The sequence below is a fragment of the Dreissena polymorpha genome, chromosome 4 (genome assembly GCF_020536995.1).
Source record: "Dreissena polymorpha isolate Duluth1 chromosome 4, UMN_Dpol_1.0, whole genome shotgun sequence".
In the NCBI taxonomy this organism is placed as follows: Eukaryota; Metazoa; Mollusca; class Bivalvia; order Myida; family Dreissenidae; genus Dreissena; species Dreissena polymorpha.
Genome location: NC_068358.1, coordinates 67301640 through 67328437, shown reverse-complemented (window position 1 = coordinate 67328437; position 26798 = coordinate 67301640). Strand labels below are relative to the sequence as shown.

The 26798-nt window shown below is 36.2% G+C and overlaps 1 protein-coding gene across 1 annotated transcript in view; it reads left to right on the top strand.

Moving 5' to 3' along the window:
* Window positions 1-26798, top strand: part of LOC127879102 (rho GTPase-activating protein 26-like) — a 177132-nt gene that overhangs the window by 24850 nt on the left and 125484 nt on the right. The window contains 15 exon segments of the mRNA XM_052425743.1: window positions 3731-3792; window positions 4046-4117; window positions 4560-4661; window positions 6367-6477; window positions 8555-8597; window positions 8868-8929; window positions 9581-9655; window positions 16691-16753; window positions 20459-20488; window positions 22214-22292; window positions 22645-22742; window positions 23883-23980; window positions 24263-24341; window positions 25143-25176; window positions 26154-26379. Of these exon segments, the coding sequence (XP_052281703.1) occupies window positions 3731-3792; window positions 4046-4117; window positions 4560-4661; window positions 6367-6477; window positions 8555-8597; window positions 8868-8929; window positions 9581-9655; window positions 16691-16753; window positions 20459-20488; window positions 22214-22292; window positions 22645-22742; window positions 23883-23980; window positions 24263-24341; window positions 25143-25176; window positions 26154-26379 (1234 nt within the window).

The window sequence follows — 26798 nt, the reverse complement described above, 5'->3', positions numbered from 1 at the left end:
CATGTTGATTCCGCTATTATATTTTAGCTGAGAAAATTAGCAGTTTGAAGCCACATCAATAATCAAGACGGTGACGACGTATTTGTAGTTTTGTTAATTATCAGCTTATTATAACTATTGTTTGAATATGCGTATATAAACACGTTTTATTTTGTTCATATTATACAGTTAATATCGCTACTTATTACCCGATAATCCCGTATATTCCAGTGTTAAAGCAAATGCTGGTAAATATTTACGATACACAAACATTCTGGATATTTCCTTAAGTATCAAATACATTTTGGCATTTGTTACTATTTATAGAGATGATGAAATAACGTCTAATCGGGGCGTTTTTTTTCTCCACTGAACACACGATTTACGCCTGACGTGATGTTCATGTATTTATACAACACAAAATACACCCAAACTTTCCAAATGACGTTCTACATGTCTGCATAATTTTCGCGCGCTTTTTATGAAACAAAGGATATTTTAGCACTGTTTATTTGACGCTAGAATTTGCCAAAGGACGCGTAAGCATTAAAATTCGGAAGTGTGTTTCGGATAACAAATTTAATAATGATAATCGAACAAAACATAAACAGTTGCGCGTAATTAATTCTACGCTACACATACATGTATGTACATGTAGGTGGATATCTTTTCACTCGATCCAGCCGCGTACGTATGCGGCGGATTTACTCCGCGAAAGTACGCGAGGTTAATACAGACTCTGCGTCGTTGCGCGGATCGATGCCGAGTGCCACGGCGATACGCCGCGTGAACACACGATTCGGCCGCCGCTGACTAATAATCTGGCCGTGGCGTAGCCGCGGATTATGTTTGTGCCGCTTTGGCTGTACTGTATATAGTGAAAACGTTAACACTCTAGAAGTCACATTTTTGGCCCAATTTTCATGAAATTTGGTCATAACATTTGTTTCTTTGATACAAGAGTTGAGTTCAAAAATGGTTTCGGTCTAACCTTGTGATCGAACACTATGGAAGTCACATTTTTATGCCCCCCTTCGAAGAGGAGGGGGTATATTGTTTTGCTCATGTCGGTCCGTATGTCTGTCCACCAGATGGTTTCCGAATGATAAGTCAAGAACGCTTAGGCCTAGGATCATGAAACTTCATAGGTACATTGATCATGACTCGCAGATGACCCCTATTGATTTTGAGGTAACTAGGTCAAAGGTCAAGGTCAGGGTGACCCGAAATAGTAAAATGGTTTCTGGATGATAACTCAAGAACGCTTACGCCTAGGATCATAAAACTTCATAGGTACATTGATCATGACTTGCAGATGACCCCTATTGATTTTGAGGTCACTAGATCAAAGGTCAAGGTCACGGTGACCCGAAACAGTAAAATGGTTTCCGGATGAAAGCTCAAGAACGCTTATGCCTAAGATCATGAAAGTTCATAGGTACATTGATCATGACTTGCAGATGACCCCTATTGATTTTCAGGTCAAAGGTCAAGGTGACCCGAAATAGTAAAATGGTTTCCGGATGATAACTCAAGAACGCTTATGCTTAGGATAATGAAACTTCATAGGTACATTGATCATGACTTGCAGATGACCCCCATTGATTTTCAGGTCACTAGGTCAAAGGTCAAGGTCACGGTTACTCAACTTAGAATGATAACTCAAGAACGCTTACGCCTAGGATCATGAAACTTCATAGGTACATTGAGGTGACCCAAAATAGTAAAATTGTTTTACTCAAGTATGCTTATGCCTAGGATGATGAAACTTCATAGGTACATTGATCATGACTCGCAGATGACCCCTATTGATTTTCAGGTCACTAGTTCAAAGGTCAAGGTCAGGGTGTTTCAACTTAGAAAAATGGTTTCCAGATGATAACTCAAGAAGGCCTATGCCTAGGATCATGAAACTTCATAGGTACATTGATCATGACTTGCAGATGACCCGTATTGACTTTCAGGTCACAAGGTCAAGGTCACGGTTACTTGACACAGTAAAATAGTTTTTGGATGATAACTCAAGAAAGCTTATGCCTAGGATCATGAAACAATATAATAGTCAAGTTGATAGAATTTTCTTATTTAATCAATCAAAAATGGAATTTATCATTTAGATGTTTTGAACATCTTATAACTTTGTTATCCATCTGACATGTGTGCATTATAATCATTGAATCTTTTTTTAAGATGTTTGTGGTTTAAAGTTTTTTTTTGTTTTGGTAATTAAACACAATTTCCAGACAGACTAACAGTGGGCTGAACTTGAAACGATGCAAGATGGATTGTTATTCATTTGTTTGTTTTGTAATTTAAAATCTTAACATGTCAACTTTGAAAACACTATACAATTATTATTTTGTTATGAGACTAGGACACTACAGTTCATATGTGCTCTTAAATCTACAAGTACACAAGAACAAACACACACAACTCAATTTGATATTAACCCATTGATGCCTAACATTGATTATGAGAGAGAGGAAGGAATGAGTCATGCTGAAGGATACACACATTGATTGTTTATGAAGTTAATGTATGGGATCAGGAATAACATTTTGCTGTAATTTGTTGGTGTGTGAGCTCTGGTCAACAGGCTGTGTTTAAAGAAGACATTAACAATGGATATATGCTACTGCTGATAAAGGGTTCTAAAATATACAGCTACATGTACCAAATTTAGGTTTGGAATGTAAATTGCTAACTGTTGGCTACATTGATCATTACTCACCAATGACCCCTATTGATCTTCTCGTCACTAGGTCAAAGGTGACAGTCAAAGCGATTCAAAATACAAAAATTGGTTTTCAAATGATAACTCAAAAACACTTTCACCTAGGATAAAGATTTCATAGGTACATTGATCATGATTATAAAAATACCCCTTTTGAATTTCAAATCACTACATCAAAGATCAACATCACAGTGACTCAAAACAATAAAATTGTTTCTTGATATTTACTGACAATGCTTACGCCTAGATTCATGATCTTCATAGTTACATTGATCATGACTGGCAGATGACCAACATAATGTTCATGTCACTAGGTCAGACGTCTTAATAACAATGACTCAACACTGTAAAATGGTGTCCAGATGACAACTCAAGAAACCAAGGTCAAAAGTCAAAGTCACAATGACTAATATATTCATATTCACACAATGGCTGCCATTACAACTGACAGCCCATATGCAGGCATGCATGTTTTACAAACAGCCCAATACATATGGTAAAAACTAAATGAACACACTCTTCTCAGGTGAGCGAACTAGGGCCATCTTGGCCCTCTTGTTATATTATAAGCTTGCCCAAAGTTTTGGCATGGCATTGCTGTAACTAAAAATAGTAAACTGTTTCTGTTTGCCCATAAATTTATTTATGTATAACATGTATGGAGCTATATAAAATGCAGAGCTAACTTGGGATTTTGGGATGACATTTGGGGCCAGTTCATTCAAGATTGAGGTCACTGTTTCTTAAAATAGAGTAATGAAGCAAAACAGTTTCTGCGTAACTTTAGTTAGGATTGAAGTATTGTACTGACATTTTGTGAGTATTAAATTTTGGGTTGCATTTATGGCTGATCAGATCATGGTCAAGGTTCCTGTTATTGAACAGATATACAATTTTGGTTCAATATCTTTATAAGATCAGGGGTAAATGTCATTGAAAAACTAGGTATTTCTTTATTCCAAGTGTCTTGTTATGGTCTTTTTATTGGTAATTTTGGATTTTTCTGTGTGCTTTCAGCTGGGGCCTTGAAGCAGTTTGGAGCGGTCATGAACCGGATAGAGGATGAAAGAGAACGCATGGTGAGCATATAGTACAACTCCTCAGGTATCATATTCAGAGTGTGGTACAAATAATCTTTGTAATTTCAATTAAGACAATATAGGCTTCATACACAGAACAGAAAATCTTTATAACATTTAAATGAAAAACATGAATATCTGTCTTTTTATGGGCGCATCCTTGTTAAATGCAAATGGTTTCTAAAAGTGGGTAAAGCTTTAATATGTTATTAAAATATTTCAAAGGATTGTCCTCTTGGAACTTACTTTGCAGCTTGAGAAAGCCAATGAGCAGTTCATCAAGCCCTTGGAGAACTTCAGAAAGAACCATATTGGTGGTGTCAAGGTAATAACGTACTTGTGGTGTCAAGGTAACACCATACTCATGAGAAAGAACCAGATTGGTTGTGTCGATCTAACTACATATTCATGTAGAAGTTAAAAAATGTATCGTAGCACTGAAATACAAATCTCATTGATGGTATGCTACAATGAGGCATTATAAAGTTAACAGAATGTGTATATTGAGCACCTTAGCTTGGCCCTTTATATTTAAAATCACTTTTACATATGTCTATTGTGGATTCATGTCTTGATTTCGGTTTGTTAGCTGTTATTGATGATGAACATTTGGAATTGTATGGCATATTGAACAACAATCCACCCATAGTCTCAACATCAAATTAAATGTTGATGACATTTCATGAAACTAAAAAATCAAGTGAAGAAAACCTTTGAAATAATTTTAGGTATAAAAGTATATGCTGAACTTATTGCTTAAACTTTAGGAAGGAAAGAAGGCATTTGATAGGCAGACACAGAAGTTTTGTGCCTCCCTGGACAGATACCTGAATCTGAAAACCAAAGTAGCTGAAAGTCAGCTGCAGGAGGTAAGAATCAGAGTCATAGTGCCGCTGGGTGGGGTTATAGTGGGAGTCAACCTGTCCATTGGTCATTCTGCTCATTGGTCAGTTTGATAGCATAAAATGTCATAAGTTTGTGGATCACACAACATCCACCTTTCTCAAGCAATTTAATACATACATGCCATACGTCCCGGATTGTCCGGGACAGTCCCGGAAATGAAGAACTTGTCCCGCTGTCCCGGAAATCTGTCAAATGTCCCGGAATTTACAAAATCCATGTATACATGTACCTTATCTTAGGCTTAACTGCACCTCGAATCTGTGTATATCTGCAGCGTCTCCATGACAATGCCTACCCGAATAGGCAGACTACGCTACGTGTCAAAATCGATCAATTAACAGGGGTCCTGTTATCAAATCGATTGTCTCACGTTCGCGGTCAAAACGAAAAGGCGGCATTGTTTAATGTGGTTGTTAATTGACTTTAATCTACTACGTCATTATTTCCCGCTGCGTAAGGGCAAAGGATAGTTGTTCACACATCTGAGTTCCAACATCGCTGAGTAAAAAATTAAAAGCAGTTTATGTTTGCACGTTTAACCGACAAAGAAGTTGAGTAAAACAGTAAGCATATAAAAATGTCATCCTCACTTACGGTACTGTATTGTTGTTTTTTTAATTATATAAATGTTATAAATGAATAAAGGTGTATCAACAACTAGGCATTACACACCGGTCTTAATAACAATAACGCAGTGACGTCACCATCTATGTTTAGAACGCTTACACTGAAAACACGTGGCTTGTATCTAGTAACGGAAGTAGTAATGTTTAATTTGACGTTAATAGATCAAGTGTATTTCGGATAGGCTTTCGAACTTTTGCAATTAACGATGCGAAACAAAAAAAAGCGTACCAAAAATGCATATGTCTATAAATATCGCTACATTTTATACATGTCCCGGAAAATCGGCAAAAGTCCCGGACAATTTAACTCAATGTCCCGGAATTGGTCTGAAAAATTATGGCACGTATGTTTAATATCTGTTTAAAATATGTCCCATCATGAAATGAAAGAGTTGCAATAAACTTTCCATTCCAAAAGATCAGCACATTTCTGATTTACTTGCCCTTTTGCATAGCTGACCAAATGGTGCAGAGCATTAGTCCCACGTTTGGCAAAGCTGGAGATAAACATTGCCTATGCAAGTCACTGATATTAGGAGTTTGATTTGCCCAGAATTTCATTTATTTCAGGGGTGTAATTTTTCTGCAATTTCAGAGCATAACAAAGGTCTAATACAGGTCTAAAACATTTTGCCCAATGATGTTATTTCTTATGCAGGGGTCTTGAAATGCAATGTCAGACTTTTATTATCTAGGTTTTTGAAACATCACACAGCTTAATTAAGCTTAATCCGTGAAGTTATTTTAGGTCAAGTTTCATTTAACTATCACTCTGGGAAAAAAGGACTTACTGCATGTGCATAAAAGTTTGTCCCAGGTTTGCCTGTGAAATTCACTCAGGCTAATCAGGGTCGACACTCTCCGCTTGTACGGCAATTTTTGTTTAAAGGAAGTCAATCTTAGCATAAATTCAGTTTAGGCTGAAAGTTTCTACCATGCAAACTGCACTCGCTAATCTGAGACGACGCTTTATGCAGATGCATTAAGTCTGGTTTTCCAAGAGCGCTTTTCATATAAAAGTTCCCTGTTCATCTCATACCAGGCTGATGCCCAGCTCCAGCTGGAGAGACAGGAGTTCTATGAGCAGTCCATGAAGTATGTACTGCAGCTACAGGAGGTCCAGGAACGCAAGAAGTTTGAGTTTGTTGAGACGGTAAGAGCAGAACTAAGATAGATGCACTCTTAACTCCAATATAACGATATCCCATAATCCAATATAAATACAACAGCAATTTAAAACTAATAATTTAGGCCATTTATGATGATAACTGTGTGTAAGAATTCATGGACTTCCTGAAAACCGGGTGAAAATGAAAGTGATTTCTTTTAATAATTATTCTGTGTTTGGATGTAACTAAATTATCTCAATTACTTATTTAACTTCTTCTTGCCTTTTTTGTGTTCAATTGCATATTAGCAGACTATTTTTTCAAAACATATTTTCTACAAACAACAATAAAATGAAACATAACTCGTAATACTCGTATAAGTTGTCGATGATTCAAAAGATTGATAGAACATAAATAGTCCCAGCATCAAAGCGTGAAATATGGAAAACCACATGCTGTTTTTCACATTTTTGTTTGGATTGAACTACAGATTATCCCACTTAAACTGTCACATGCCCCAGTAATGGTTAGTCTCTTATTTATTATAATTGAATCAATTATGCAATCAGCACAATTGTTGCTGACATATTTTTATTCCAAGGGAAATCCAAACCTTGGATACAAAAATGGAACTGTGGAGAAAAAACAGAACCCAAAAACCCTCACGCGTTATATTGAAGCGTGATCCAGGGTTCTCATGATCCACGGATCACGATTGTTATACATCTGGATCACAATATAACTTTTCAGTCATTCATGCATGTATATGTATCTATTAGCATAGTTTGGCAATCTCTTAACAGGCTATTTTACCTAACTTATGCATAATGTGTCTTATTCATATGTTATATATTGGTTTTACATAAAACATTATTCCATGTAAGTATTTTCAACTGCGTATAATTATATGTGTAATCTGAAAATAATTGCCATGTTTAATTGTTCACAAAAGATAAAAAAAATCTTGTAAAAAATAAACAGTCAAAAAACCTTTTGTGTAGTTTTTAACCAGGTTTTCCAAAGGAAAAAAACTTGTTATTTGATTGGGGAATGTCGGGGGCCATATATGATCTTGTCCAGGCCATAACTATGTCATTCATTGTGAGATTTTAAAATTACTTGGTACATTTGTTCACAATCATTGGATGGTGTGTCATGCGAAAGAATTTAGTAGAAATCTTCAAGGTCAAGGTCTCCACGACTAAAAATAGATTGTATTTGACACAAAGGGGATAACTAGGATCAATCAGTAACCATGCACATTTTGAATTGTCTTCCTTTATCAGACTTTTTTTCAAATTAAAATCAAGGTCGCCACGACTAAAATAGATTTAATTTGACACAAGGGTGGTAACTAGGAACAATCAGTAACAATGCACATTTTGAATTGTCTCCCTTTATCATACTTTTTTTCAAATTGAAAACCTGGTTTTATGACAAATTTGTCCCTTGTTTTTACTGATTTAAAGCATGTAAAATTGTGACCACATGTACAATATCACATATTTCTTCCTTTGGCTTTAATATTTGATTGCTAATTAAAAACTTGGTAGCAGAGAAAATTCTGATATCTACTTTAGCTTAAAAAATTGTCTTTTTGTATGTGTTTTTTAAAATAAAAGAGAGAGGAGACAACTACATGTAACTCTATGATCTTTATATCCAGTTAAAAAAATTGATGTGCATAAAATTGTGGAAACTTTTCCTCTAAATTAAAAGCAAGTCGTTTATGCTGTATCTAATGCACAAATGTTGTTTAGATTGGTCAGTATTGATCTGTGACATTTACAGTTATTGTAGATATCATGTGGGTACTGTTTATTCGGGAGCATGAGCACTGATTGGCTGATATACTGTATAACCAAGAAGAGAGTGATTGACAGCTGGCATCATGTCAGTCAGTTCAAAGCAAATTCAATAGAGAATTGTGTATATTTGATCTGTAATTGCACCCACCTCCAAACAAGTTAATTGTCAAAAAAATGATGCATTTAAATTGTACTATTGCCTATCATTTCTTTAATTGTGGATTTCGCAACAATTTTATATGAGTTTAGTTGCTATTTATATTTATGTATATTTACAGTAATGTTTAAATATTGAAGCCTATGTTTCTTTCAGTTACTGGTGTTTATGTACAGTCTGCTGACATTTTACCATGAAGGTAAATTATACAGTTTTGCTATAATATTTTTCGTCTTGCATTATCTTCAAATCTTAGCATTCATTATTAATATATTTTCTTGCTAAATGTCTCATTAATTCACATGCTGGTTTGAAAAGGTTTCAGTAAAAGTCTTATCAGGAAGAACAATTTTCCATCGTGATCATGTTTTTTTGTTTTTGTTTGAATTTTTTAATGTTTGTACTTCTAGTGTTCAAGGTGATTACCGATTGTTTGTATTGATGTATTTGTCTGTCTGTCTGTCTGCAGGCCATGAGACTGCTGTGGATGACATGCCATACCTTCAGAGACTGCAGTTCACATTGCAGAAGGTATACTTCCATGCACTTGCTAGTTCAATCATGAAACTTCTTTTTTGCAGGGCTATTGTAAGTCCTGTTTTCAACTGATAAATACGATAAATTTGAAATAAAATTGTATTAAAATATTTAATGTGCTGGATCAGTTAACTTTCTGCCTTAACTGGATTTTTGCTAAGAAAAGACTTTATTAAAGCAAAAAATATCATAAAAGCGGAAAGTATCATCCTTGATTAGCCTGTGTGGACTGCACAGGCTAATCTGGAACGACACTTTACGCACATGCATTAAACCCCCTTTTTCACAGAGCAAGACCCCAAAACTTAATTGAAACTTTGCTCAAGTCGTCCGTGTGATTATGTTTGGTCACTAATCAAGGTCCAGAAATATGGAGAATAGGAATGAATAAACATAATTACTGGCTATAAAAGCTTTAACCCATTTTTCTAAAAATGGAGGAGACGTTGAAGAACATTTTTTACTCTGGTTTCTTTTACATGATAACATATATTTACATTTTGTGTTTATGATTCTTTTGTCGCTTTATATCATGCAACATAAACTAGAGTTAAAATATTAATTCAGTATCTTGTTCTATGAAAACTTGTTTTCTGTGTCTTTAAGTACTTTCACCCAAATGGATAGTTTGTGTGTTCTTTTTAGACGCGTTCCAATTTTGATTCAACAAGAGAACAGGCTGAGCGACTCATGTTGAAGATGCTTGAAGGAAGGGGAAATGTGAGTATCCCCATGTGCTGTCTACTAGCTGTCAGCTGTAGACATTTGTAGTATATATTTTTCTGGTAGATTGAAGAGAAATATCAGTGAAATGCAATTTGTAATTTAGAAAAAAAGGAAATGTATTTAACACTGTTTTGCACTGGTCCTCAATTTAGTACAGTCAATCAAACAGACTATCAAAGATGCCAGACCCAACCTATTAAATGAAGTAATTAACCAGGTTTTCCAAAGGAAAAAACTGGTTATTAGATTGCGAATGTCGGCGGGCTGGCGGGCGGAACAAGCTTGTCCAGAATAAATAACTTGTTGTTCATTGTCAGATATAAAAATCATTAGACGGTGTGTCGCCCGAAAGAATTACGTCGATATCTCCAAGGTCAAGGTCACACTTTGAGTTCAAAGGTCAAAAATGGCCATAAATGAGCTTGTCTGGGCCATAACTATATCATTCATTGTGAGATTTTTAAATCATTTGGGACATTTGTTCACCATCATTGGACGGTGTGTTGGGCGAAAGAATTACGTCAATATCTCCAAGGTCAAGGTCACCATGACTAAAAATAGATTTATTTTGAAACAAGGGGGTAACTTTGAACAATTAGTAACAATGCACATTTTGAGTTGGTCTCCCTTTATCAGACTTTTTTGCAAATTGAAATCAAGGTCGCCACGAGTAAAAATAGATTGAATCTTACACAAGGGGGTAATAATGCACATTTTGAATTGTCTCCCTTAATCAGATTTTTTTTTAAATTGGAAACCTGGTTTTGTGACAATTGTGTCCCTTGTTTTTGTATTGTTTTTATGTGATAAATACAAGAGTCCTCCTTAATTTCAAAGTTGAACACATTTGAAAAAAAGTGGAAATAAAAATATTAATGGTTAAGGCATATAATGTATAGACTATTACATTGTACTTGGTTTTAGTAGAATAATTTGCATGCCCCCCTTCGAAGAAGAGGGGGTATATTGCTTTGCTCATGTCGGTCGGTCTGTCAGTCGGTCCACCAGGTGGTTTCCAGATGATAACTCAAGAACGCTTGGGCCTAGGATCATGAAACTTCATAGGAACATTGATCATGACTCGCAGATGACCCCTATTGATTTTCAGGTCACTAGGTCAAAGGTCAAGGTCATGGTAACCCGAAATAGTAAAATGGTTTCCGGATGATAACTCAAGAACGCTTATGCCTAGAATCATGAAACTTGATAGGTAGATTGATCAGGACTCGCAGATGACCCCTATTGATTTTCAGGTCACTAGGTCAAAGGTCAAGGTCAAGGTGACCCGAAATAGTAAAATGGTTTCCGGATGATAACTCAAAAACGCTTATGCTTAGAATCATGAAACTTCATAGGTAGATTGGTAATGACTGGCAGATGACCCCTATTGATTTTCAGGTCACTAGGTCAAAGGTCAAGGTCACGGTGACCCGAAATAGTAAAATGGTTTCCAGATGATAACTCAAGAACGCTTATGCTTAGAATCATGAAACTTCATAGGTAGATTGGTAATGACTGGCAGATGACCCCTATTTATATTCAGGTCACTAGGTCAAAGGTCAATGTCACGGTGACCCGAAATAGTAAAATGGTTTCCAGATGATAACTCAATAACGCTTATGCCTAGGATCATGAAACTTCATAGGTACATTGATCATGACTCGCAGATGACCCCTATTGATTTTGAGGTCACTAGGACAAAGGTCAAGGTCATGGTGACCCGAAATAGTAAAATGGTTTCGGGATGATAACTCTAGAACGCTTATGCCTAGGATCATGAAACTTCATAGGTACATTGATCATGACTCGCAGATGACCCCTATTGATTTTGAGGTCACTAGGTCAAAGGTCAAGGTAAGGTGACCCGAAATAGTAACATGGTTTCCGGATGATAACTGAAGAACGCTTATGCCTAGGATCATGAAACTTGATAGGTAGATTGATCAGGACTCGCAGATGACCCCTATTGATTTTCAGGTCACTAGGTCAAAGGTCAAGGTCACAGTGACAAAAAACATATTCACACAATGGCTGTCACTACAACGTAGAGCTTATATGGGGGGCATGCATGGTCTTCAAACAGCCCTTGTTTTTATATAATTTCTGATCATTAAAAATGGTCATTTAAAAATAATCATTCTAATGTAACAAAAAATATTGCTTTAATCTCTTTATAATTTAGATTGATATTCCACCTAAAAGGAAATACATTCATGTACAAAAGTTTAGAGTTTCAAATGGTTTTAATGAAAAATCGCATATAAAATGAACTAAGAAAACTAATTTCATTTATGCGGGTAAAAAAAATTACCGCTTTATTTGCACTACATGTGTGGTGTGTGTAGTTTTTACATTCACATCCAAAGAGGATCTTCTTGCTCACAAGGTTCACTGCAACCATAGCTCTGTAGCTATCATTGGAGGTGCAGGTTTTTTTTGGCCCGATTTTATAGCCGAAATTCGGCTATGTTCCCAATCCCAAAAAGTATACTTTTTTCCCAAAATGTGGCAAAAAATTCCTACTTTCCAAAAAAAAAAAAATTTTTTTTTTTTTTTTTTTAGAAAGAAGTGTCTAATGCGTATTTTATCTCAATTTTAATTCAATTTCATCTGACAAAGTATTATATAATTTTGTTCTTTTAATTTGAATGATTATAAAGAGTTATATAAAATTTAGTATTTCCCTAATCAGTGGACTTTTCGTGTGAAAAAAAAGGCTAATGAATTTATTTTCCCAATTTCATAAAAATGCCGATAAAATTCCCAATTCCAAAGCCATGGGCTATCTTCCCAAAAAGTGGAGAAAAAACCCTGAGATGCTCTTTGGGAAAACAGGACAAAATATGCACAGTCTGCACAGGCTAATCAGGGACAACACGCTAGCGTGGATTTTTATATAGAAGAGACTTCCTTTAAAAGAACAATTCCATAAAAGTGTGAAGTGTCATCTCAGATAAGCCTGTGTGCACATGCTAATCAGAGATGACATTGTATGCTTTTATGGAACAAAGTATGGAACGACACTTTATGAACATGCATTTAGCCCAGTTTTCCCAACAAAGTATGGACCGACACTTTATGCACATGCATTAAGCCCAGTTTTCCCAACAAAGTATGGAACGACACTTGATGAACATGCATTTAGCCCAGTTTTCCCAACAAAGTATGGACCGACACTTTATGCACATGCATTAAGCCCAGTTTTCCCAACAAAGTATGGACCGACACTGTATGCACATGCATTAAGCCCAGTTTTCCCAACAAAGTATGGACCGACACTTTATGCACATGCATTAAGCCCAGTTTTCCCAACAAAGTATGGACCGACACTTTATGCACATGCATTAAGCCCAGTTTTCCCAACAAAGTATGGACCGACACTTTATGCACATGCATTAAGCCCAGTTTTCCCAACAAAGTATGGACCGACACTTTATGCACATGCATTAAGCCCAGTTTTACCAGAGTGCTGCTGATTTATATTCTTATTGAGACACAGGGGTATAAAGTTGTTTCCAACTTTTTGTTGAAAGATGTGTACTCAGAGACATTGTTATGTGATTTTTGATCTCACCCAAGTCAAAGTGGTAAGCTATTGTGATCAGCCACTGTCCATAGTCTGTAGGTGTCACCAACAATTTACTTTAAAAAAAGAAATCCCCCTGAAACTTTTTTAAGGAATTAATTCAAAGATGGTATATATGCTCTTTTGGTGGTCATCCAAATCAGGTAAATATATTTCAATTTGTTAAAATACTTTACAGTTAGGAACACGCTATACAGAAACATAAAAATCAAACAATTGACAACCTGTGGAATCGAGTGACTTCACTTTTCGTGCCCACCATTATGTTTCTTAACTTCAAACATGGTTATTGTGGTCCTTTTGTTTATGCCAACTGTACACATACAACAACATTTATAGTAGATACTGTGAAACCATTATTATTCGTCCGACACTAATTTTCGCCTTTTTCGTCCTTCGACCGATGGACGAATTCAAGATCCTAACGAACAATCATGTCCCATATTTGAAACAAATAAGACTGAATTACCGTAGGCATGAGGCTTTAAATCCAGCGTAATCCACGCATATACACAGGGCTCGAAATTAAAACTCGCACACTCGCAAAATGCGAGAAAAAAAGATTGCCAGGTAAGTTATAAGCCACTAGTATTTTTATGTCCCCCACTATAGTAGTGGGGGACATATTGTTTTTGCCCTGTCTGTTGGTCTGTTGGTCTGTCTGTTGGTCTGTTGGTCTGTCTGTTTGCGCCAACTTTAACATTTTGCAATAACTTTTGCTATATTGAAGATAGCAACTTCATATTTGGCATGCATGTGTATCTCATGAAGCTGCACATTTTGAGTGGTGAAAGGTCAAGGTCAAGGTCATCCTTTAAGGTCAGAGGTCAAATATATGTGGCCAAAATCGCTCATTTTATGAATACTTTTGCAATATTGATGATAGCAACTTGATATTTGGCATGCATGTGTATCTCATGGAGCTGCACATTTTGAGTGGTGAAAGGTCAAGGTCAAGGTCATCCTTCAAGGTCAGAGGTCAAATAAATGTGGCCCTAATCGCTTATTTTATAAATACTTTTGCAATATTGAAGATAGCAACTTGATATTTGGCATGCATGTGCATGTCAAGGAGCTGCACATTTTGAGTGGTGAAAGGTCAAGGTCAAGGTCATCCTTCAAGGTCAGAGATCAAATATATGTGGCCCAAATCGCTTATTTTATGAATACTTTTGCAATATTGAAGATAGCAACTTAATATTTGGCATGCATGTGTATCTCATGGAGCTGCACATTTTGAGTGGTGAAAGGTCAAGGTCAAGGTCATCCTTCACAATGTCAAGGTCATCCTACAAGGTCAAACATCATATAGGGGGACATTGTGTTTCACAAACACATCTTGTTTGCAAATAAAGAAATAGTGAAAAAAACGAGTTATATTGCTTAATGCGTTCGACGGCGTGAACGCTAATCCGTAGGTCAATTTTTTTAACGTCCGAATACCCATATGCGGAAGCGCGCACCTTGTTTGTTGACTGGTATACTTATAATACAGATACACAGATGGTATTGATACAAAGAACATGAAACAGTCGACTATTCACACTCAAGTTAAATCCGGTTTTGACACAAAGGGGTGTTCATTATACAGTGTACTGACAACTGACATTTCCTGTAAAACGCGAATGCAATAAGGCTGTATCGAATGCGTCGACTTCGTTTAGGTATAATAGTGTTGACTAGCGCTAATTGTTAACAACTTTACTACCCATTGTGTCTATTGTGTTTTTATGGGTGTTGCAGATTATACAGCCAACACGCGGCGAATCCGGATTAAAGACAATACTATTAAACGCAATTAAAATATGACGATGTGTGATCAACACCTGACTGAAATATAGTCCGCGCTTTTATTACAAATTAATAAAGAACATATTGATTTGTGTTTGGTTGTCTGTGATTGTAATAGAAAAAGACTAATTGGCATTGGCTTCTTTGTTTAAAACACTCGTTAACGATTATTCAGTCCCACTTATTCGCTAATCGTAACAAAGAACGTGTCAATGACATAAAATAATAAGGGACAGTTACTATCACCTAAAATAACAGACTTGTTAATTGGCATATGCCAAACAAGGACACCTCCTGCAAGTGACCACCAAGTGTCACCTCTCTTTCCCCAGCACGATTTTTTCGCAACCGAGTGTTACATGAATTACAAACAAATTGGACGTGTTTTTTTTTTCAAAACCAGAAATGGACGAATTTAAGAGCGGACGAAATAGTCATTTTTTTTAAAAGGGCGAAATTTTGTGCCGACGAAAATAAATGGTTTCACAGTAGATGACTTTATACATTCTGTCTTCACTCAGAAGTTCATTATTGTTTGTTTTGAATGGCTTTTCAAAGTAATTTAGTAATCATTGTTAATTAAAATATATGCCCGACACCTTGTTCCCTTTGCTTCAAGATATAAGCTGCAACTTCTGCATGTATTTTGTGTGCTCTTAATAATATCCTGCTTTTAGCCTTTAGGACTCCAATTAATAAGAAGTTTAAAATTGAAATGTATCAATTCTTGTTATAATTTGTAATCGTTTATTAATGGCGTATGCAACAGTCCGTAATGCTAAGTTATAACCAGAGCAAATTATGTATTTAGGCTTTGATTAGAAACCTTAGTGTAAAGTTAGTCAATTAATGGTGCAATAAAACAAAACCAAATGTGCTCTTGATCACAATTTTCGGTCATGTTCCTTGGATTGTTTAGTCTTCAAACCAGGTCAGGGTTAAGCTTAAATAAGAAAACTCATTACGTAATAAGGGTTTATTTCCAAACTGGGATTTTGTAATGGAGCTGAAATTGCATTTTACAATGTTCATTTACATAAATTATTGTAGCTCAATTGTATATCCGCCATGTTAAACTGAGCACTTTACACTCACAATTTCATTAAAGCTTAAAATATCGTACCTGATTAGCCTGTGCACAGGCAGATCTGGGAAGATAATGCTTATGCATGAAGCTAGTTTTCCAAGAGCGCAGCTTGTATCAATTGCCATTCATGATGTTCTTAGAACTTGTCTGTGGCTTTATCTCAGTGATGGTTCTTGATTTAGTATTAAGTGTCATTATGTTATTTATGTTTTGGAAAATCATCTGAAACCTTATCACAGCTTTTGTGACTGTGAAACATGATTTTATTAGTCTCTGTTACGAAGAAGACAATGCTAAAGGCTTTTTCCTATAATTCAGTATCATCCATTTTAGCTTGTTTTGCTTGTGACATTTCTGTGTACAAGTTGTGTGTGCATTGAAATAGGCTCTTCTTGAAGTTTGAAACGCTAAATTCTTAATGCATTATCTTGCGGCTTTATTTTTTGGCTGATTTTGAAGCTTTGTCATTCACCATACCTGTTCACGTGTGTTAACAATCCATTGCCATGTGATTTCTGCGATTGATTGCTTTTGATAACAGTGATGTTGTTTCTCACTCCGCTAGCTTGTGAGCAGTTTAAACCAGAACTATGCATGGCCAGATCTTATCAACCAGACCACAGAGAAGGTAAAACCCATTGGCACTTGCACCCAAAGCAATAGCATGCAGCTCTGTGGAAGATGGTTGGCATGTTTATCATTGTACTGACTAAAAAGTCAGTTTTGTATTTTTACATGATTTTTAGTTGAACATTGCAATTTATCATAAGCCTGTAAGAAATGTCTGGTCATGCTGCAATTATAATACGAGTTGTGGTCTGGGAAATCCAGGCTTTATGCATGTGTTTAATGAAATTGTAGATCCGCATTAGCCGGGGCAGTCTGCACATTCTTATCAGAGAAACCACTTTCAGTTTTAATAGTGTTTTTAGCTCACCTATGCATAATGTGATCATGGTGAGCTTTTGTGATCTCCTTTTGCCTGTCGTGCGTCGTGTGCTGTGCGTTGTGCGGCGTCAACATTGCCTTGTTAACACTCTAGAGGCCTCATTTATTGTCCAATCTTCATGAAATATGGTCAGAAGATTGGTCTCAAGGATATCTTGGATGAGTTCGAAAATGGTTATGTTTGCTTGAAAAACATGGCTGCCAAGGGGCAGGGCATTTTTCCTTATATGGCTATAGTAAAATCTTGTTAACACTCATATACAAAGTGGTGTATTTTATTCTCTTTACAAGCAATCTTCGTAGTGTTACAAAATATAACGATATCAACAGAACTCTACAAATAATTCAATCGTTTCGCGTTTGCAGGTCGTTTTTATTTTTAGCTTTTTAAAACGTCAAACGATGCATACAATGAATATTTTAGACCATGGTTAATGTTCAATATTTCTTTTTCCTTGTAAATATCACTTAAACGAAAATTTGCGATCTGAAATAATTTTTATAATTTTTTGAGCTCACCTGATTGCTCTGGTGAGCTTTTGTGACCGGTCTTTGTCCGTCGTCCGTCCGTTGTACGTACGTTAACATTTGTTTGTAAACACTCTAGAGGGCACATTTCTTTTCCAATCTTCATGAAACTTGGTCAGAATGTTGTCCCAATGATATCTCGGTCGAGTTCGAAACTGGGTAAAAAACTAGGTCACTAGGTAAAAAATAAAGAAAAACCTTGTAAACACTGTAGAAGTCACATTTCATGCTCAATCTTCATGAAACTGTCAAAATGTTTGTCTTAATGATATGTTGTTGGAGTTCAAAAGTGGTTTTGGTCCGTTGAAAAACATGGCCGCCAGTGGGCGGGGCAGTTTTCCTTATTTGGATATAGAGATACCTTTAAAACACTCTATAGAGGCCACATTTTTTGTGCGATCTTCATGAAACTTAGTCAGAACATTTGTCCCAATGATATATCGATTGAGTTCGAAACTGGGTCATGCTGGGTCAAAAACTAGGTCACTAGGTCAAAAAAAAGAAAAACCTTGTAAACACTGCAGAAGTCACATTTCATGCCCAATCTTCATGTTACTTTGTCAAAATATTTGTCTTAATGATATGTTGGTCGAGTTCAAAAGTGATTCTGGTCCGTTGAAAAAAATGGCCGCCAGTGGGCGGGGCAGTTTTCCTTATTTGGGTATAGTGAAACTTTGTAAACACACTAGAAGTCACAATTTTTGCCCAATCATCATGAAAGTTGGTCAAAACATTGGTTTTATTGATATCTCGGATGAGTTTTAAAATGGTCCAGATCGGTGAAAAAACACTGCCGCCAGTGGGCGGGGCATTTTTCTCTTTATGTATAAAGTGAAAACATGTGAACACTCTAGAAGTCACATTTTTGGCCCAATTTTCATGTAATTTGGTCAGAACATTTGTTCCCTTGTTAAGAGTTGAGTTGAAAAAAGGGTTCAGGTCAGTTGAATAACACGGCCGCCGGGGGGGTGGGTGCAGTTTTCTTATATTTATATTGTAAAAAAAGCTTGTGAACACTCTAGAAGTCACATTTTTTGCCCAATCATCATGAAACTTGCTGAAAAGATTGGTTTTATATATATCTCAGATGGGTTTGCAAATGGTCCCGATCGGTCCAAAAACATGGCCGCCAGGGGGGGTTGGGCAGTTTTCCGTATGTGACTAGAGAGAAACCTTGTGATCGAACACTATTGAAGTCACATTTTTGGCCTAATCATCATGAAACTTAGTCAATGCATTGGTTTTATTGATTTCTCGGACAAGTTGGAAAATGGCTCAGATCGGTGAAACACACTTTTTAGCTCACCTGATTGCTCAGGTGAGGTTTTAGGATTGGTCTTTGTCCGCCGTCCGTCCGTCCACATTTGGTTTGTAAACGCTCTAGCATTCACACTTCTCAAGCATTCTTTATGAAAGTTGCTGAAAGATCTCAGTCAAGTTTGATAATGAGCAAAATCACATAATTAATGCCATAATTACTGCCCTTAGATTGTCCAAATTTTCACTATATTATGCAAAATCCTTGTAAACACTCTAGAGGTTGTTTCAGATTTTATGAATCTTGGCCAAAATATTTATTTTTGTAAGCAAAGTTTGATGTTTGGTAAGGGGGGTCAACTTTAATTATTGGTCACCAGGTCAAATCTTACAAAAACAAAAACACTCCATACGCCAGAGGTTTGGTTCAATAATGATGAAACTTTACCAGGATGTTTGTCTGGACAATATCTAGGTCAAGTTTGACGTTAGGTAAAGATTGAATAAACCGACTCCTCTCAGGTGAGCGAACTAGGGCCATCTTGACCCTCTTGTTCAATTAACTAGACGTGAACAACTTTCTTTTAACAATTGGAAAACTTTGCTTTAAAAACAAGGCTTTAAAAATGATAATCTAAAAAATATGCTTGTCAGAAAAATAGAAAATTCTAATTATTTCACAGTATCTTTAAACTCTCAAAACACAAACGTATTGCCATTCTAAATGAATACTTGCATTTTTTCAGAAGCAGGATTTTGCTATTGCATGTATTTATAAACAACACTTTGTGGCAAAAAGCATGTGCCAGGTTAATTTGCTTATCATTACTATGTATATTTGAGTTCCTTTAATATTTTTATTATGGTTTTATGAATGAAACATATTTGAAGAAACCATTTATTTGCACATTGGTGTATTGTAGCATATACCATTAATTATTGTGTCGTGTCTGTCTGAAATACTAGTACATACATGTTACCATAAGTCCCTGTGTTGTGTATTGCATCTGATGGTTGTTGTCACCTACCTGTGAAACCGGAGGGGACTTATGGTTTGCGCTCTGTCTGTCAGTCTTTCACTCAGTCTGTCACACTTTTCTGGATCCTGCGATAACTTTAAAAGCTCTTTATATTTTTTCATGATACTTGAAACATGGACAGATGGCAATATGGACATTATGCACATCATTTAATTTTGTTCCTTCATCAAGAATTCTGGTTGCTATGGCAAAAAATAAAAAATAAAAAATCTGATAATGGTGGAGTTTCACCGGTAGGGGACCACTTTGATTTGCAATCTTTTGTTAAGTTTGGATCACTTGGTAACGTGTGCACATTCTTAATTCTATTATGACTTTCGGCCATTCTGCTTATTTCTGGAGACTGAATGGTTATTAAGGAATGTCTCCTATTTATTATGAGAAAAATATTCTGATTTATCCTAATGTTATGGAAGACTTCTTCGACAAATATTGTTTTTCTGTGTTCAATAAAATAATGCAGAGTTACCAAAAAATATTGTGGGTAGTGTCCAATAAAAAAAATGTTTCTTCCAGTTATTACAATATTCATATGATGTTGATGATTGTTTTTCATGCAGCCTGTCTCTCTCAACTTCATATCCATGCCGGTAAGACACGTGTGTTGTTGTTAAAGCTGGTTGCTTTGCCTATACTGGTTGCAATACTGTTTTTACTGTTGAACCATCGCTACACACTGGCTGTGCCATTTTGTGTCCCTGCTGTTTATGATTTGTCCTTAGTATTATTGTTGATTGTCAAAATTGAATTGCTCTTATGTTTGAAAATGTATTGTTCTTACTAGTTAAATACTAATGGTGTATGAGGAAATGTGTTTCTGTAAAAAATATATCTTTGAGTTATTAGTCAGTAAAATGTACAATGATCGACAATTTGAATTTCACATTTAAAACAGATAATTACTTATTTTGTTTAAGAAACTATTTTATTTTTTAATGTGATAATGCTTGGAGTTGCTAGAATGTAGACATTTTATATAACACTGTTATAATATTATTTGCCTTTAGAAATTCTGTTTATTGATTTGTTTATTAAGACACCACACAAGTTGATATTGTGTTTCAGCATTCTTTCTTTTCTTAATATTATATCAACACATTACTTGTTTGATACAATGTTGGCTTTTTCTTGAAAAGTATTTATTGTTTTCAATTTTATAAGTCTCCTACCACTGTAATCAAAGCTCACTTTACCCTGGTTATGGCTGTGCCGCCATGTGTCTTGACGTCTGCTTGTTAAAAAAGTCTGGATCCTGCAATAACACAAAAAGTAGTTTAGTTAATTTGATGAAACTTTGTACGTGGATGTAGGACCTTATGGGGAAAATCCATGTTTTTTAGTATTGTCCGTCAGAAAAATATGGATCCTTTAATAAACAAAATGTACATAAGCTAGGTTGATATAACTCCGTATATGAACAGATAGCCATGTTGTGAATATGAATGCTATTTTAGTTTGTATTTCAGACAAAAAAATGTGTAACTATGGTTACGGAAAAAAATGAAATCTAAAATAAGCATCTTGCGACAATTCCAAAAGTGGTTAAGGTTACTAGAACTTTGTTAAAAGATAGAGGGCTTTATGGTAAATATGAGCGTTACTTCATTTTTTTTGTCATACCAAAATTGTGGTTGCTATGATTACAAATAACAGAGAAGTCAAATCTGTATCATGCCATGACAGTAAAGTACTTCAGCTAGGAAAATGAAACTAAGGAAGATCTGGTTCTTGCTCTGACATCATTTACCCAGTAGGTGATTGCTGTTTGTCTGTGACAAAGCATTCCTGGGTTATACAACAGAAGTCTCATTGATATCCATAGTAATATGGTTTGTGTTCTTAAAATGTCAGCTATATTTTGTTAAACAAAATTCAATCAGCCACTGATGTCTGTGTAAAGATGTACAGTAATATACCTCAGATTCATCATTCTATGATAATTATTTTAATTGTAGCATAATAATCTTTGCATGACACTTTACATTAATCAGTAATTGTTTGGGAAAAGTACTCTGTGCCTCTTTGTGATAATCCTTGTTGAAATATTGCCAAACCCATTATTTTCTGCCTTACAAAGTCAGACATTTAAAATAAGGTTCACACCTTACAATATTTCCAGAAGCATAATATCCATGTGTGATCATATGCTATGAGGTTGCATCGTATGATAGTAAAGCTTCTGCAGTGTGACCACCCAGTACACTGCATGCACAGTGCGGGAGTTGGGTTGGGAGAGGGTAGTGGGTTAGCAAGGCCTGATGCTGTTATTGGTCAGCCTGTTGATGGCTTTTTTCAGTCCCCTGTGTTTGTTTCAGAGAACTTTGGATCAGACCGGTACTTTAAGAGGCAAGATGAAGTGGACCAGACAGGGATACTTATATCTCTTGGAGAAAAGTATGATAGCTCAGTACAATGGCATATTTTGGATACATTTGTTGTTTTTCAAACTCCTGATGACAGAGATTGATTAATAGGTGCATGTTTTTAAAGAAGTGAATTACTTAAACGTTGGTTAAAAGTCACATAGGTTCATTCACATTGCTTATTATTAATACAAGATTCATCATTAAAGTACAAACGCTTTCTTTTCTTGTTTTAAATTAATTATGTTCTTTAATCATCAGACTGAAATTATTATTGGGTATCTTTGTTCTTTAAGACTATGCATGTAGATGACTGTCCATTTGTAATAACAATGTTTTATGTGTATACCATTCTACACATGCCAATGTGCCCTGTGTTCTAGAGACGATAGCCAATGTATGGACCAAGTACTACTGCTGCTATTGCAAGGATGACAAGAATTTCTACATGCTGCCATACAATCAATCTACAGCAAAAATGGTAGGGAACACTTGCCTTCTTTGACTTTGGGAAATATGTTGGATACTAAAGGTACAAGGTACTGCTAAGGGGTAGGGTAGAACGTCCAAACAGACTGGTGACTTATAAAATAATTTGCTATATCCAAGGTATTTCTCGGACACATGTAATTAAGGTTTTTAAGCAAGAGTATGCCATTTACAATCAAATAATTTTTAAGTATATTACATTTCAAAACTATTTCACGCTGCATTCACATGTCCAGAGGGTTAGGATGAGCAGAGCACAGCACCCTCCTTTTTCACACTTGATCTAGCAAAGCCATCATAACAGTGAAGATGAGAACCTAAGTATACTGAATGGTAATTCCCTGTGGGTAAACATGAGAACCTAAGTATACTGAGTGTTTATTCCATGTGGGTAAAAGTAAGAACCTAAGTATACTGAGTGTTGATTCCAAGTGGGTAAACATAGGAACCAAAGTAAACTGAGTGTTTATTCCTTGTGGGTAAAAGTAAGAACCTAAGTATTCTGAGTGTTTATTCCATGTGGGTAATAGTAAGAACCTAAGTATACTGAGTGTTTATTCCCTGCGGGTAAACATGAGAACCAAAGTATACTGAGTGTTTATTCCTTGCGGGTAAACATGAGAACTTATGTATACTGAGTGTTTATTTTTTGTGGGTAAACATGAGAACCTAAGTATACCGAGTGTTTATGCCTTGCTGGTAAAAAAGAGAACTTAAGTATACTGAGTGTTTATTCCTTGCGTGTGAACATGAGAACCTAAGTATACTGAGTGTTTATTCATTGCGGGTAAACATGAGAACCTGAGTGTACTGAGTGTTTATTCCTTGCGGGTAAATGTGAAAACCTAAGTATACTGAGTGTTTATTCCTTGGGGTTAAACATGAGAACATAAGTGTACTGAGTGTTTATTCCTTGCGGGTTAATGCAAAAAACCAAGTATACTGCGTGTTAACTCCTCGTGGTTAAACATAAGGACCTTAGTATGCTTTGTGTTTATTCCTTGTGGTAAACGCATGAACCTAAGTATACTGTGTTTACTCCTTGTGGGTAAACATGATAACCTAAGTATATTGAGTTTTTATTCCTTGTGCTTAAACATTAGTACCTAAGTATGCTTTGTGTGTCTTCTAGGTGGCAACTGGAGAGAATGTCATACTGCAGAGCTGTGTACGACGCGCTTCAGACTCTATAGACCGCCGCTTCTGTATGGACCTCACTGTTGCAGAGAAGTATGTCATGTACAGAATGGGCCTTCTCTAGCATAGAAAACCATAAAGAAAGTTGTCAGAGCTTTTTGTGTTAGTTTCTAAAAATGAAAATGATGCTTTCAGCTGACCAACTATCTTAAAATTGATCAACTGACTACAGCAGCCTTTTTGACCACGTCCCTTGAAAGGCTGCTGTATACAGGTTGGACCGTATATTGTCTGTGACCACTGAAATTATCCCCATGTAGTTGTTGCTGTAATTTATGAGCATGCCATGATGTGAGCCACTCTCTATGTTTTCAGGACGGGGGTGCTCACTTTTCAGGCGCTGTCAGAGGAAGACAGGAAGTCCTGGATGGATGTCATGGACGGCAAGGAACCGGTAACTATTGAGCAGCTCGGCCTAACTCTGGGGAAACGAGGTGTAATGCATGTGTGTAAAGTTTTGTCCCACCTGTGCAGTTGGCACAGGAAAGTCAGGGACGACACATTCCAGGTAACTGGATTTTCACTAAGAAGGGACTTCTTTTCAATGAAAAATGCCACACATGCAGAAAGTGTCATCACTGATAAGCCTTTGTAGACTGCACAGGCTAATCTGGGACAAAACCTTAGGCATATGCATTAAGCCATGCTTTGCCAGAGTTAGGCTAAAATGCTCTCCATTCTTGAAAGGAGAAGGGAGGGGGGGGGGGGGGAATAAGTGATACAACACTTTAATGCAGATCAATAGTTTTTCATTTAAATTATCAAGTCAAGCAATTGTGATTTTATAGCAATAAATTGTGAATATTATTTTTTATGACTAAATATTTGTATAGTATAGTTCAGATTTTGTTTGGCATACTAGCATACATACTAACAACATATGGAGGGAACACTTTGATATGACCCAAGATCATCCATATTGGCATGGCTGGTTACTCCTCAGGAAAGAAATACCCCTATCACTTTTGAGATCAAGAGATCAAAGACCATAGTCACAGAGGCAGTCAACATAAAAAAATTCTGAACTATTGAAGACTTGCCTTGAAAGAAATGGGCATAAATTGTTTGCAAACAATGCTTGTTAAATTTATCTCATATTGTTACTAAATACAAAAATACCATTTTCCTTATTGCATGGTCTATAGGTATTAGACCATTAATATTGTGTAGTCACTGTGACTCTGTTACATTGCAGGTGTATAACAAGCCCAACAGCCAGCTGGAGGACTGTAAGTGCATGCTGCGTTCTACTTCTCACTCAATCATTAGCATTACACATAGTACTTGGATATTATTCTTATTACCAAAAAATTTAAGTCTATATGACCCTTGAGTTTTCTTAAGAAAAATCATTTATTTTATGACTGCAATGATATCGATTAAACAACACCTTTGTTCAGTTCACTAGTTTTAATGACATGATTACAATATATTTTGCCTCCCAATAAACATCACACAAATGAAATCGAATGTTCATGTATTAAGTATTCACTAACAGATCTATATAATATATTATGCAAGTAAGAGAGTGGGATATTATGGCCGCAGCGTTAACTAGAAACAGCCGTTGGTAACCACGAGCCCCGAAAAAGATTGGATGATACACTTGTAGAAGTTGGCTGCAAGAAAATTATGCTTACCGGGGGTGGAAGAGCACACGTTGAATTACCGATGTGAAGTAACGACGCTATAGTAGCATCACCGCCTACCCAAATAAAAATGCTCTAGATCATCAAGCTAACGGGCCAGGAAAAACCATTTACTCGATTGGGCTAGACCTAGCTCTACCAGTCGCTTGACCTCTTAATATCAATGGTCGCTCCACTTGCCATCACACTTTACTTGATCGCTACACTTGCGATCACACTTTACTTGATCGCTACAGTTGCGATCACACTTTTACATATCTGGTATAAGAGTCTGTTCCAGGAAAATAGGCTTAATGCTTTTGTGTAAAGTGTCATCTCAGATTAGCATGTGAAGTCCACACAGGCTAATCAGGGACAACACTTTCCGCCTAAACTTTAATTACTTTTAGAAGATACTTCCTTTAAAAAAAAAAATTCATAAAAGCCAAAAGTGATGTCCCTGATAAGCCTGTGCAGACTGCAAACGATAATCTGGGACGACTCTTAACATGCACGCACGAAGGCCAGTGTTCTCAGAAATTAGGCTCGTATAAACTGAGTTGTGAACTATTTCCCAGCCTCCCTGGATGAGATCGGCTTCTTGTTCATCAAGAGATGTATCAGTGCAATAGAGGGAAGAGGCCTGGATGACCAGGGCCTGTACCGGGTGGTTGGGGTCAACTCCAAGGTCACCAAGCTGCTCGCCCTCGGGCTCGACAAGAAGAAGGCGGACAAGCTTGACATTAATGACCCCATCCAGTATGAGACGAAGACCATCACTAGTGCAGTCAAACAGTACCTCAGGTAAGTGCTGCAAGCACGGCCAGTCTGCTTAAGGTCTACTGCATCAAGCCAGGGCTGATTTATTGAAGTGTTTCTTTTAAGCGGAAAAAAATATAAAACTTGTTTATATCATAAAAACATTACAATACCACCTACCGGTATATTAAACATGTACTTTTCTCAAAGCAAGAACGCTTGAAAAAACGACTTATATAAATTTACCAATTATAAATTTTTGTAATCAAGAACAGATAACAAAACCACCTACTAGTATATGAAACTTTCAAAAAAAGAAAAAGAAACATATCTCAAAACCACCTGTATAAAGCTTACTTTTACATAAAAGCAAGAAAAAGACCACTTGAAAATCATATGAGCATGTTTATATATTTGCTACTAGTATTTAAAAACACTAAAAATTGTTTTAGGAAAAAATCTTG